General features: G+C 40.8%; 1 protein-coding gene across 1 annotated transcript in view; it reads left to right on the top strand.

Moving 5' to 3' along the window:
* Positions 1-14,162: 14,162 nt before the first annotated feature.
* The window catches only part of ATP2C1 (ATPase secretory pathway Ca2+ transporting 1), a 66,658-nt gene continuing 65,553 nt past the window's right edge, over positions 14,163-15,267 (top strand). The window contains exon 1 of the mRNA XM_065399126.1: positions 14,163-14,273. Within this exon, the coding sequence (XP_065255198.1) occupies positions 14,205-14,273 (69 nt within the window). The 5' untranslated portion in view covers positions 14,163-14,204. The remainder of the gene's footprint in view (positions 14,274-15,267) is intronic.

Genomic DNA, 15,267 nt, shown 5'->3' with positions numbered 1-15,267 from the left:
GCTTGTGAATTCTGTATCAATGAGAAGCAAATAAGAGAATGGCGAAAAAATAAAACACTAAGACATGCCAAGAAGCAAGAAAAATGTCCAACCAGGTGCGCTTCATTTCCTGAGCTAGAGAAAGATCTCAGTAATTGGGTTGTTGAATGTCGACAAAATGGGTACATTGTCACTGGAACTGGAATTCGTCTGCGTGCTCTGCAAATGTTGAAAGACGACAAATACAAGTCAATAAAGCGACAAACATTGACGACATCAGCGGGTTGGTGTACTCGCTTCATGAACCGTCATGTCTCTGTCTTCGTCAGCGAACAAAGAGAGCTCAAAAGCTGTCTAGAGATCTGGAAGAAAAAAATCGGATCTTTCCAAAGGTTTATTATAAAATATCGAAAGTAATATGCATTTGAATTGTCACAAATAGGAAATATGGACAAAACACCAATGACACTCGATCTCCCGAGCAACAGAACGGTAACCGGGGTTGGTGGAAAAACGTTTTTTTTTCATTAAAAACCATTGGCCATGAAAAAATCTTTTTTACGATGGTTTTATCATGTTTAGTAAATGGATCAAAGCTCCCTTCTGTTTTTTAAAAGAAAAACCTTGCCTAAAAACATGAAATTTCCTGCTGGTGTCATCGTACGTGCACACGAAAAGGGATGGATGGATGAAAGTGGGACTATTGAATGGCTGGAAAAAGTGTAGAATAAGAGACCAGGAGCACTTTTCAAGAAACCTGCTATGCTCGTTTGGGACATGTTCAGGGCACACAAGACGGATGAGATGAAAAATGTGGCCAAAAATATGAAAACTACTTTGGCTGTAATACCTGGAGGCTTAACTTCAGTTCTACAACCGCTTGATGTCTGCCTGAACAAACCCTTTAAAGACAGGCTACGCAAAATGTGGTCTGAATGGACGTGCTCAGGCATGGCGAAGTTGACAAAAGGCGGGAATCTTATGAAGTCTGAAATCAATCTGGTCGCCCAGTGGATCAAGGACGCATGGGTGTCCATTCCCTCAGCAATGGTAGAAAAACCAGGAAATGCTGTATCAGCAATGCACTCGACATATCATCATCAAATTATGGCATCATCTTCTGACCCAACAGAGGCTGATTATAAGGAATCTGAGTCTGAAGACGACACTGCCGACATCTACGATGACAATGCAGGTGCAGCTGTGACTGAAGCAGAGTTTAATGAACTGTTTGATGAATCGGAGACTGATTCAGGCTTTGAAGGATTTTAAGACTTTTTAAAGTCTCATATTCTAAGTTACTTGTTCTAAATATCCATTTACTGATTTTAAATATTGACTAATTTTGAAGGTGAATATTCAGTTATAACAGGTTTTTCATTGGATTACATTAAAATAATTCTAGCAAAACTTTTTTGAGTGTTTCTTGTGATGCCAAACTTCGGCTTATGAAAGGATCATACAGTTGTTGCTATTTTTACCTAACCATCTTAGGAGGTCGGCTTATGAACGAGTATATATGGTATATTGTTTTTAGTATATATTAAAAGTAATTGAAGCTGTGTGGTTGTCAAGGGTACAGCTGATTGTTTAGCAATATTAGCTCATGGAACATGAGTTAATAACAAGACTACTACTGTGGTAACTAGAAAGTAGGTAGAAGACCATTCATTGTTTGCAAGCCATTCAGTTTTACATTAACAGTAATTTTTTTTCTTCAGTTAATCCTTTGGTTTAAACTGAATTGCACACATGGTAATATATAAACTCATTTCTGTTTGCAAGCTTTCTAGTTCTAATACAATTTTATGTATTGCAGTTCAAGCTTACACATTTGTAAAACATGTATAATCATTGGGATGTAGAGGCTTAATGTTTGTACTTACAGTAGCACCTTGCATCTGAGAAACTCAAATTGCTGCTTTATAAAGTGTGTGTGGTGTAGGAAGAGACCATAGGGAGCCACAAAAAATATTCTTTCTTGGTCTGATCATCTCCAAAGATCACTGCACAGCAAGTGATAACTAGCTCCCAGTGATTCAAGAGAACTGACTAAAATATTTTAATCCCCTGTACTTCCAAAATGTCCTAAGTGAATTGTAACTAGCCACAGACACATACCACTGACAGTCTAGTAGAAAAGTACCATCAACTGCACTCTTCTACTATCAATGTTCTGTCCCCAAAATGTCACCTCTACTCTCACCATTGTCTCAATCTTGGTTTCTGGCAGAATATTTGACATCTTTCAGATCTTTCAATGTGTACTTAGTGCACTGTTTCTTGTTCTTAGCTCCTGTCTTTGTCTTTCAGTGTGTTTGAGTAGTAGCTTGATTGTCCCACATGTTGCTTCTCTAAAACCCCAAAATGACAAACAATGGGAAAGAACCATGGCTGGCTTGGTCGTTCAGTCTGTGCTCAGGTATACTGGCATCCAGTAAAGCCTTTCAGTGAGCACCTCCGCGCATTCTCAGCTGCTCTGGTGCCAGCTTTCAACCTTGAAGAGCAAGCCTTAAAGGTACCATAGTAGACGTCGTCCTGTGTGCTGAAAGACTTTAGACAATGACCTGTGATACCAGTCCACTGACAGCTTGAATGTTTTGAAATCTTCAAAAGATTCAGCTGTATTCCACACATGAAGGCACTCAGAACAGATATGGAGGATGAGCTTCAGTTTAAATGTATCTGTCACTCTTATTCTTTGATATGCCCGTGACTCCATATTTGTATTAAGGCATCTTTATTTGGGAGATGTTTGCTTTCCTTGCTGGCGCACACAGACTCCTCATTCAGGAGATTTGCAAAGTAGCCACATAATACGGAACCCAGGGAATAATGTTTTGTGTATTTCAGTGGTTTGTCCTACCTATACTAGAGAATCTGTTCTTGAACTGAGTGCACAACTTTTCCACTCTTTATAAGAACGTCCTTGCATGCTCATGTTCTGCTTCAGGGTAAGTCTCCTTTTCTCCCCCCCCCCCTTCCACCTTGCAGGGTGGATAAAAAAATCAATTATTTTTTTACAAAATCAAAAAAATCAGATTTATTTTTATTTAAATAGTTTTTTCCTCAAAGCATTTTATAAAAAAATCCAATCTAAAGATAGTTTTAATTAAGATACATTATAGCTCAAAGATCTCATCATGGAATGGGGATTATAAATTCTAATTCTATAGTATGAGACAATATATTCATGTAATGTTTAAAAAACATTTTGTAAATGGGTCCCTAATCCATGAACTATTGGAACTCAATCTTATGGGGTTCCAGGGGCTTCTGTATAGATTTAGGTTAATCTTTCTGTCTACCCAATGGGACTCAGTGCTCAGTCTAGAAGATGCCATCAGAGATGCTTAATTTTGCAGTTCTCAAACTGTGGATTTGTCTCTCCAGAGATAACACGCTTGTTAACAGCAAAAATGTTTTTAAATAAATAATATATAGAGGTGAGAAATAACAGACCTCAACCCTGTTGTCCCTCTGCAAATTTGTGTACCCAGAGTCAATCCCTTACCTCGCTAAAAGTGCAAAGTTTCAAAAAGTTCAATGAATAGAAGATTGTGGGGGGCGGAACAGATCTGGACCAGGAGAAGAAGTCTGGAGATAAATGTGAGAAGGGAGGGACAGGCAATAGAAACAAAAGTGAAACGGTTTGAGCAGCATGTTCCAGAAGTCTTGAGGTCTTTCCGAGTGTAGCCTTCATAATTTGAGATCTACCATACCATTCTTTCACTAGAAGGGAAAACCTATAATGGCAGCAGGACGTAAAAGAGACCCAGTTTGGGAATAAGAGCTATTCAAGAAATATATGTTTGCTGATGTTTTAAAGAGTCACATCAGTGAACTGGTGGAAGTCACTTAAGCACTTGGATTCAGAGACTGTTGAAGTGATAATCTCACTTTTAACAGCAGTAGCTTCTTCTGCCGGTGTAGAAAGAGAATATTTCTTCATTTGGACTAATTCATTCCAAATTGAGAGATTGTTTGGGACCTGAAAAAGCAGGAAAGCTTGTTTTTTTTCTTTTCCAGATTCTGAGCAAACAGGAAAATGAACGTGAAGATGACGGAGTTAGCTGCAGAAGCCAATATTTTCAGTTTCTCATGTTGATCTGGCTAACATAGTCAATTTAATTTTTTTAAATATTTCATTAACTATTTTAAACAATTTTAACAAACAAACCTGATTTTAAAAAAACGTGAATGTTTAACTAAATTCAAAAATTCATATGCTTGTTTTGTTAAAATACATGTTTGCTGTTTTTTGGGTGGGGGGGAGAATCCAGAATACATAACACTGCTGTTTTAGTTAAATAAAACAATTTAAATGTCTGTCTGGTGATTTTCACCTCCTAAGGGCTAGTCTACGCTAGCAACGTGTGTGGTCACGGCGCTGGGGGAGAGCTCTTTTTTAAACCCACCTCCACGAGGGGCGTAGCTTCCAGTGCTAGGAGTGTGACTTGCTGCGTTCAGGGGGTATTTTTTCACACCCTTGAGCGAGAAAGTTGCAGTGCTGTAAATTGCCAGTGTAGACAAGCCATAATACAGCATAGCAAGAAAATCCTCCAAATATTAACAGTTAACTTGTTGAATTGGAGATAGTTCCCCTCCCAGTGACTTCATAAATATCTGCTTCAATTACCTTTTGATAAATGAAATAACCAAACAATCATTCATTTTCTGATATAGCTGTAAAACTAATCTGAAAAGTTTTCAAAATAAATCACTTAAAAAATGTATAGTGTGTATCTTCTAAAAATGAAACCTACATCTATCTCTGAGTTGTGAAGAATGTGTATTAAGGTTATAACAACCAAACAAAATGCACTTTTATGTAGAAATCCATGATTAAATAGTCTTCCTGACTAGTGATTTAAATCATGATTTTAATCAAATCCACCATCACCTTGATTTCAGACTTCTCCAAGAAATCTGTCTCCACTATATGCAATGCATCTTTGGTATGGTAGACATCCTTTGAACTTTTGTAGATTCCAAGAACGTGGAACTTCTAAAGTTGGATGCAAGATGAAAACCTCTCATTTGTTCTTTGAGGTTGTGTGTGTTTACAACAGATTATGCTCTCATCCTACTCGTATTCTGAGTTGGGGAATGGATGGTGGAGAATTATTTTTAGTGGTTTTTATTGATTTACAAATAATGTGAGGGGCTTATGACTGTCAGGTCTACTAGTTTATGGCTGGCATGCAAATGCCTGCTATTGGCTGGTGTCCAGAGAACTCTGAACAAAGCACGTGGTTCTATCACTCCATGCCCTTATAACAAGAAATAAATAATTAAATTTCTTAATTTGTCTTGAAGTAGAGGATTAAATTGCCAATATATCTAGTAATTGTAGTCTCTTGCTAGAACTCGTGTGAACTGGGTGTATATATGCAGTGTAGTTGTAGCTGTGTCTGTCCCAGGATATTAGAGACAAGGTTTTCTGAGGTTACTGCAGGAAACTGCCATATCTGTACAGAAGGTACTTGCACTGTAATCAAGCCATCTGTCTTTTTTTCATAAACAGATCGAGCTCTGTAAATTGCTTTCTGTAAGGCATTTTCTCTAAAGCTCGAATCATTTTTGACTTTTCTGTACCTTCCAAATTTTCCACATTCTTTAAAATGTGGACACGAGAACTATATGCAGTATTTGTCTCCCCAATGCCACATGCAGTGGTAAAAATCACCTATATACCAGTGTCCTCCTCACTGCTCCTCTGTTCATACATTCAAGGATCACATTAGCCTTTTTTGCCATAATATTGCACTGGGAGTTCATGTTCACTTGCATGTCTGCTATGGTCCCTAATTTTAACTTTTAAACTTATGTGGTAATGGAAATCTCGAGGATGCAACTAGAAAAATAACCTTCTTTAGTTTGTGAAATAAAATGTAATGGTGAATGAAACTAACAATAAAATAAACCACGTAGGGAGAAAGCTGGGATCTTACAGATTCTTCCCTGCAATTTAAGTAAAACTGTACATGCTGTATTTTGTAAAATCCAGCACATCATTGGCTATTGCCAAGTCCTGACTGTCAGAATCCCTTTTGTTCCCGAATAAGTTGATAAGCAAACTAACCAAAATTAGTCTTGTTTAATACTATGCACTTTTAAACAGATGTGGAGACTTGACTTGCATTTCTGATTTTTTTCCCTCTGACTAGTAAAGTACAAGACTCCTTATGTATGTCTGTGATGCTAGATTGTGAAGTTCTAAGTGGTCTGTACAGCTTATGGTCATTGATGTTACTGAGTTGTTACTCTGAAAATTGCTGTACCATTAGATTTCTCTGTGTAAATCCACCATGGGCTGCCAGGAGTTACAGCACTTCCCTGCTAGAAAAGGTAACTGTTCTCCATTGTCCCTAAATGACTGTAATCTGACTATATAGTGGGTATGCTGAAGAGGTTGCCTGAAGCCAGGAGAACCAGTTTTCTCCAACCCCTCAATGGATGTCTGTCATTTTAGAGCCGTGGAAAATCCCCAACATAACAAGGGAATCGGATGGTGGTGGTAGGGCATGTAAATTCTAGTGACTCGGACACAGGAAGTTCTGGGCAGGCGGAGAGGAGCATATGGTTTTGTAGTGTGGGAGAGGTGCTTTAGCTGTGGGACCAATCAAGGTGAGAGAAAGCAAGCCCGCCTAGAGCTGGGGGAGAGGCTCTGAGTCAGAAGTCAAGCCATGAGCTGTAGCAGAAGGTTCCTGGACATCCCCCAGAGAACCCCTGCCAAAATAATGCTCCAGAGTGGTGATGAAACTGAGGCAGAGAGATGCATGTAGGATTTATCTTTTTGTACAGATCTCTGCATTTCTTGTGCCACTGAAGAAAGAGCAATGGTGCCTTAGACTTTGCATAGGCTTCTTGTATATGTTATGTGCTACACCTGTCATGTCCCTGAAAAGGTAAAACTAAACCAGATGCTCTTGTTTTCAGGTGGAGTGCTAAGAAATGGGGTTGTCTCAGGAGGTCAGTACTAGTTCCAAGGACTGGGCAGTTGGAGCATGAGGTCTCAGCTCTCAGAAAAGGGGGCTAGATAGAGGATCTGCACCCTGCAAGTATGCCTAGGAACCCCAAGATGGGCAATACCTGCATTCTGTTCAGATTCCGGAGGCTTAAAGCACATGGGATCCAGCAGTTGTTTCTCTCATAGCAGGCTGGTGGGTGCCTGAATGAGGGTATTTGACTAAATCTGTGACATTAGTGGAGTAAATTCTCTAGAGGGGCAAGATCCCCTTTTGTTCTGAACAGCACACGGACTTCTGATTTGGTGTGAAATTGTCTCTATTGAAATTTTTTTTTGCCATTAACTTCAGTAAACCCATGGTTTCACGCTGGGGTCTACATCTACATGCAACTACATACTTTGTTATTTTAAAATATAAGTTATTGTTGTTGGGAGACTTTTGCCCATGCCTCCTCCTTAATTCCCTTTTTGCTAAATCCTCTGCTGATTACCATCCCTGGTAATCAAAAGGACAAGTATCTTAAAGCTAATGCGTCTTGTTTGAGAATCTCTTGTGATGCTTATGTAAAGTTCATCTGAGAGTTGGGGGAGAAAACAATAGTGAACAACCCCCTCAATCAAGTTGACAGCTGCATAGTCTTCTAAATAGTTGCTTTGTTGTTTTGAATAACAATTTTGGTCTCCCCTTCCCCCCCCTCTCTCCCCACATCATTTTTGCTACTCATGACCTCTTCAGTATTCACCCTGGGCAATTGATTAAAGGCCTTTTAATACTGGTTTGGTATAACACTGGTATTTATTGTGGGAAATTAATACAGTAAAAGCTGTGTTATCTGGCACTTTACCAACCAGAAAGCTCTAGAAACTGGCATTTCTGATCTCCATTAAAAGTCTGGCTACCTGGATCTGTGTGGTTCCCTGGAAGGGGGAACATGTCCCTGCTGCTCTAAGGCGGAGGAATGGCCACTGGGGCTCTGTGCGCTGTCCCTGCCCCGGCCTGAGTGCTGGGAACCGCGGCCAATGGGAGCTTCAGGGGCACACCTGGGAGCAGAGGCAGCGAATAGAGTGGCCTGGCCATGCTTCCGTCTAGGAGCAGCAGGGACATGTTGCCGCTTGCGGGGGGCCACCCGAAGTGAGTGCTGCCTGGATCCGGCACCCTGAAACTCCTCCTATGCCTGAGCCCCCTCTGACACCCAAACTCCCTCCCTCCATTGGTAAGTATAAATCTTAGTTAACTGGAATTTTTGACTAACCAGCATCCCCCATTCCTGCAAAATGCCGGATAACACAACTTGTCTTCCCCCCGCACAGAATGACTCTCCTTTGGAAATAGGCTTTTAGAATTTTTATATTTAACTCTTGGTCTCCATGAAGCCCTCTTTACTCATCTTTCTGTCATGCATGTGCGAAAGTTAAAAACAATTCTTTCCCTCTTATTTGTCTGAGGCAGTTTTTTGAAATGTATATTGGGTTGTGCTTGGCTCAAAATTTGTTCCTTAAGAGTGTATGCTAGGGAAGCACTTAGCTTTCATCTTGGCAGACACATCTCTTGTAAGTCTGAATGAAGTTCCTTTTCATTTTTCTAATGTTAGGACACTATCATTGTCCAGCACAGAAGAATATTAACGTACCACAAACAAGATTAAGATATTTAGCAGCTGGAGGGAAATACTTAATCACAGTGAAACTGCCTAGTAGCAACATGATAGGGAGGGGTCTGGTTTCATAGTGATTCAGCCTGAAGGTGTATGTACACTTGAAGCACTCCAGCTGTGCTGTAGTGATTTAGTGTAGGCACTGCCTGTGCCAATGGGAGTAGTTCTCCATTTCCCTGAGAGGTGGTAGCTAGGTTGATGGAAAAATTCTTCCATTGACTTAGTGCTGTCTACCTGGTAACTTAGGTTGGTGTAACTATGCCACTCGGAAGTGGATTTTTCATGTCCCTGAGCAGCAGTTATGCCAACTTAATTTTCTAATGTAAACCAGGCCTGAGTCTTGAAAATGCTACACTGATAAGCATTATGTAAGGCCCCCACTCAGTGACTTCAATGGGCACTCAGACACTTAAGTTAAATCATATATTTAAGTGCTTTGCTGGTAATGCTTATAATTAAGTAACCTAACAAAGCTCCAGCATAATGCACCCAATGTACTGGAATTGTCTGGTGTTTTAAACAGAGGGTCGATTTATCTGTACAAACCTACTCTGAGCTGAATTAATGGATAGTTTTACATACAAAAACACAGTTGAGGTTGCAAGGTCAAGCATTCAAAGGTTAGGAGATGCCAGATTTAAGCTTTCTACTGCACAGCCTCTCTTCTCATTTGTAATTACCATGTAATGTGTCTGACCTGTGGAATTCAAAGGTGTGCCAGCTTTGCTTGGTCCTCCAGGACTAAGCCTTGCACTTCAGGCACCAGAGTTTCTGCCGCCCGTGGTAGAACAAATTGGCAATTCAGTTTCTCTCAATCACTTTTGTATTATACCTAACTTCAGCATTTTCAACTTCTATCTGCACTGTCCCTCTCTTCAACTGAGCACTCATTAGAGCATTAAGGCTCTAACCCTCTGGTTCCTCCAGTATATCATCACTCTAGCAAGCCCTCTGTACCTCTCCACAGCAGCAGAGAAGCTCTGTAAACATCAAGCCAAGTCCAAGAGCAGGTTTTCCAGAGCCTGAGGGCAAGCTGTGTCCTGCTGCTGCAAGTCAGTGACCCTTGTTGTGCCAAGACATGAGTTTTGAGTTGGGCACTATGCAGGGGCCTCGCCGGAAGTTGACTGTGGGAGGGTTTGACCAAGAGCCTCTCTCAGCCTGCATACTTGGGTAATGCTTGGAAACTCTAGCGGCTCTGGGTCCTCAAAAGACACAAGCATTCCCTTAAGAAATTGGCAGAGCTTGTGAATGTCTTACAGCCTCAAGCACCTCTGTAATTGTCTCTAGATCAGACAACTGTTTGATGGCATCCGTTAACAGTTTCCAGGATACTCCATTTCATCTAGTTTATCCTTCCAATAGATTTTAACATATCCACACCCTGAATGACTAGTCTCCCGGACAGAAGGAAGAGTGGTGGTGGAAGAAGAGTGAAGTCTGAGGCCCCCAAGGGCTTATCTGCACTTAACATATTTTTGTATAACTTATATCGCTCAGGAGTGTGAATAATCCATATCCCTGAGCAGCTTAAGTTGTACCGACCTAAGCGCCGGTGTAGACAATGGCTTCTCCACCCTATATAACTACTGCCTCTCTGAGGCAGAGTTGTTATACCAATGGGAGAGCTCTCTCCATCGGCTTAGAGCATCTTCACCGCTCTCTAGTGTAGACTCCCTTAGTATGGGAGGAGAAATGGGGCACACAAACCCTTGGTGGGGAAGAGATTGGGGATCCTGATATGGATGAAGTGGGCACACAGAGCCCCAGCCATGGGCCAAAGGAGGGGCATCAGGAAGGGGAAGATGTTAGTCTTTTCCATAGTACTCTGAGGGCTCACACAGGTCCCTTGCCATGGGGACTCTATATGGGAAAGGGAGAATAGGGGTGCACACAGAACTCCTGATATGGGTCAAGTGGAGTTATACAGAACCCCTGGCAGTGGGAGTTTGGGGAACCCTCATGGGGGAAGAAGACAATGGAGGACACACAGAGCCACTGCCATGGAGGAAAGAGAGACTGTTGGTGTATGCAGGGCTGCTGGTGTGGGAGAATGGGGGATCGTGATATGGGAGGAGGGAAGGAATGGGGGTTGCACAGAACCCTGGATGGGGGAGATCGGGAGAGTTGCAGGGAGCCCATAAAAAGGAGGGGAATGGATGGGTGGCACTCAGGGGCTGGGGATGTGAAAAGCCTCTGGTGTACACATTGTGCTGGGCCTACATAAGATACAAAGTGTGCAGACCCCCGCCCCCAGCTTATACTGTTAATGAGCAAGTGATATAAAAATCAGGCTTTGAACCCTTTCTCCTTGGCCTTCCACACTGAAGGAGTGTTTACTGGGGCTTCTCTCCTCACCGTGACTCCCTCACCGTGCTCTATATCAGGCTCATTACTCTTTTCCCTACTCCCCCAAATGGCAACATGTTTGTGTGTGCAGAGAAGTCTTGTCTCAGGTAGCTGTGGAGTGAGAATTGTGGATGTCAGCCTGTGGACCCTGTTAAGGAGCACTTAATGCAGTCTGTGCTCGGAACAGAGGCTCAGCTATGCCATAATGGGACTTCCTGGGGTGAGTGAGAAATCAACCCCCTTTCCATGTTAAAATGGCTCTTGACTTAGTAAAGCACTAAAATACTCAGTGTTAAGGCTTTCAGTTTCCCCTTCGACTCTCCCCAAAAGAGAGAATGCAATAACTTTTCAGGAAAGGAAAGTAGTTGTTCAAGCATTTTTAGAATCTGGATTTTTCCTGCGCATACAGGCTTTGAAGACATAAGATCAAAATGGGTACTTCTGGTTAAAACCAAACGTTAGACTAAAATGTTACATTAAAAATAACTAAGTTGGGAGATTCCTAAATCTGAAGGTGGGTGCAGCTGCTGCTCCACTATTGAGATGCAGCCATACCTTCAGAAGGGGACTTCCTTCCAAAAGATCCCATACAAATGAGGACACTACATAGAAACCTCAAAGCCTTGACTGAAGCCATTCAAACCAAGTATTTCCTATCCTTCTAGGGAAAAGCTACTTGGTGGAAAGCAAGTGGCTCATTATCTAGCAGTATGATCCTTGCTTTGAGCATGAAAATGAAGGGAGGCATCAACCCTCATTATCAAATGTAGCATAGGAATCTGTACCAACACCAAGGTTATTCTAGATGGGACTGTTCCCTTAGCATGGGGGAAAAAAATCTAGAACAGAAACTCCCAAGGAAGTCCTAGAATATATTTTCTTCCCAAATTTGCAGGAGCCAACAAAATCCTCAGCGTGACAGACGAAGCATCTATATAAGAGTTTGCTATTCCTGTATGAGACTCTTCCTTTTGATCTACCCTCTTCATACAGAGTCTGAAACCATGCTTGGTAGTAGTCCTAGCCAGGCTCACCTTGTAGATTATGCAGCTCTACCCATTGACGGACAATATGCCAATATGTAGTGTTCAGAGAAACCGAGCCACTCACAATTATCCAGGTGTTGAAAATGATTAACCCATCAGTTGAAAATGAACTTTTTGAACCCAACGGAGAATGTTCAACTCGCTGTCAAAATAGGCATGTCTGTGGCCATCACTTCACCACCTTAGTAAGACTTAAAATCCACAGCAGCTCCTGGTGACTTTAAAAAGCCTACAGGAAGGTATGCCTTGGATTGGGAGTAGGACTCAAGGTATGGAACCTTGGGGGAAGCTGAGAAGGCTGGGGAGTAGATGACAAATGACTTGGGAAGCTGCTTGGGGCAGGGGAAGGTTTGCTGGTACTAACTGGGCCAAGGAAAGAGTGTGTTGCTTTAGAAATCTCTACAGGCACCCTGACTTGGGGTAGTGGAAAAGTCCTATGGGCAATGAAAATTCCAATCCAGTTGACAACTTCTTTAAATTAATCACTTGTACACTTGATAGCGCATCATAAATCCAAGGTCACTCTAATCTTTTATTTTCTGCAAAGAAGTAGCTTTGTAATGCTACCTGTGAAAGTCATGGATTCCATGAGTCTCCAGCTCTTCCTGTGAAATTTTTTTCTGCCTCCATCTTGTTGGTGGAAGACAGTCTGCATTCCTGCAAAGAAGGTGGTGCTGATAAAGATATTACTGCCATTCCCAGGAGGACAACTGAAAATCAAACCTCCCCCTGTAGAGGAGAGGTTTTTAAATTAATCCACTAGAGAGGTACAGTGGCCTCTGTAACCTGCTGCCTAGAGGGATCACCATTGAGACAAGGTTGCTGTTGGTAGAAGGATGCCTCTGAACAAGTGTCGTCATTTGGCGGGTGGGGAAGAGACATTAATCACTTCATAGATGCTTATTGGGACTTCGACATTGCCCTTAAAGCATTTCTAGTAAGGGGAGTAGTGGATGCAGAATTGACTTTGGTGCTATGGACGGTATGTTGAGGATTGCTCCTTGCAACACTGCTGCTGGCACAGAGAGCAGATATGAGGGGAAATGAAGATGTCACTGTGGGATCTCTTCTCTGGGTGGAAGGGAGAGGTGAAGATGTTTCCATAAGTTCAAATATCTGCTTTAGGCAACTGTCAACCATAACTGTATAGAATGGCTACTTCCTGTACATAAAGGAATCTAGGTGTTGTGTGCCTTTAGAAGTGTGTATAACGCATACATTTGCAAATACGTAACATGCAATCTTGAATTTCTTGATATTTAGAAATTGCTAAACTGGCATTAGCAATTTTAAGTGGTTGTCCAACTAAGGCCTGAATTCTTAATTTGGGAGGAGGAAACTGCTTTTTGGGGCGGAGGATGGGGAGGGGAGGTGGGAGGGTGGCAGGAAATGCTTTCAGTCCTTAATAGATAATTTACCTTCTCTGCAATTCTATTAAATATCCTTGCCAGCAGAAAAGAATCTTCAGTACAGTGCTGACCCACACTACTGATATTTCACAATGCTAAACATCTTACTGCTCTGCACAGTTTATGAATTATGATATGAGACTCTTACCGCACCTGACTCTGATTAGAATACTGGCGCATGTAGGCTTTTTGCATATTATAACTGTTCATTTTGGTTTGTATTACAAAAACTTTTTAAATTTTTCTCCGTACCCTGCTTTAAAGAGCAGGCAACATATGGTATACGCTTCATGAATTAGCCAGCAGGGGACATAGAGCATGGAGTGAAATCCATCAGGGAGTTGTCCGAATGACTTCGGTTTTGCTCAACCATTAAGGATAGTTAGCTAAAGGATTATACGTACATGTAATCATTAGGATCTACTCAGTGGAACATTGCCACTTGTCATTTTCATGCCATTAAAAAACATCTCCTGACAGTCATGCACTTAGTCTTTTATATTGCACTGTCACTGCATTAAGCTCTGAATTTTTGAATGTGCTTTCTCAAAGTTAATACAACTATTTGTTTGAGTTGCATTTTTATAGTACAATATTGTATAGTTACTGGACGCCTCACTTAAGTGAAACAAAGTGAGTGCTCCACTGACTGTTGAAATGGAGAGATTAGTATATCTTGAAGTTAGCCAGATTTGATCACACTGGAGTGTAATTATTGAAACCAATATTAACAGTTGCGCTTTTTGTATCGTAGGTTGCAGGTTTTCAACAAATACCTAATGGTGACAATGAGACAATGATTCCTGTACTGACTTCAAAAAAAGCAAGTGAATTGCCTGTAAGTGAAGTTGCAAGCATTCTTCAAGTAAGTCTTGTTTTTAACAGTTTACTTACTACAACGCTGCTATAGTAGCAACTATTTAAGAGGCTATTCAAGGACCGATTTAATATACTCTTTTATGCAAATAGATACAAACATTGGCCTTCAGCTTGATTGCAACTATTAGCTATTTTGAATGCAAGCCTGTTTTGTTTTGTTTTGTTTAAATTGGCAGTTGAAACTCTGTTTTGAGAAACCTTTCATTAAAATTTCAAGCACCATTTCCAAATAAAGTAGACATTATGAGCAAGTGTCTCATACAGTAGCTTAAATATTTTTTTAAAATTCCTAATGAAAGTACTCTGCCATCTAAAAATCAAGTCCCATGAAAGAAAAAGCGGGTATCTTTATCACTGCCTTTGAGAATATTTTAAAAAATAAACAAAATTGCTCTGTTCTTTTTACAGACTGCTCAGACTAGGCTTTCTAACTTAATAAGATGTTAAAGGCTTTAAAAATATTTTTCCTTTATGGCTTTTCTTAAATATTTTTATTAAAATTACTTTGTAGACATTATTCTTGACGCAGGCATCTATCAGTCAGGTTTGGCAGTGACTTAAATCTGCAGTTATATGTGAATAAGATTATAAATTTGACTTTTTTAGTTTAAAAAGGCAAATATTTTGCATTGGAAGTGCCAATTGCTTGTGAGACCTCACTTTTTTTTTTTGTATTCTCCTACCAAGAAATGTTTTTCTTCTTCTCCTCCTTGGAAGCACTGGCAAAATGTCTATTTGTACACATGCTCTTGAAATGAAATATATTTTGTAGCAACTTGACTACATTAGACAGTTTAGTTTGACATCTAATAGCAGTTGTGTTAACTTGATCAATTTTTTTTTTTAAACAATTTAAAAATCCAGCGTGTGTTGGGGACTTGTTCAACTGTAAAGTGTTCTGAGTTGTGCAAGCGCTGTAAGGCCATGAATGTTGGCTCTGTATCGACAGGAAAGGTTGGCTTTTTTTGTGAAACACCATA

Source organism: Emys orbicularis, chromosome 2 (assembly GCF_028017835.1).
Source record: "Emys orbicularis isolate rEmyOrb1 chromosome 2, rEmyOrb1.hap1, whole genome shotgun sequence".
Lineage (NCBI taxonomy): Eukaryota > Metazoa > Chordata > Testudines > Emydidae > Emys > Emys orbicularis.
This window is presented reverse-complemented; position numbering and strand designations above follow the sequence as displayed.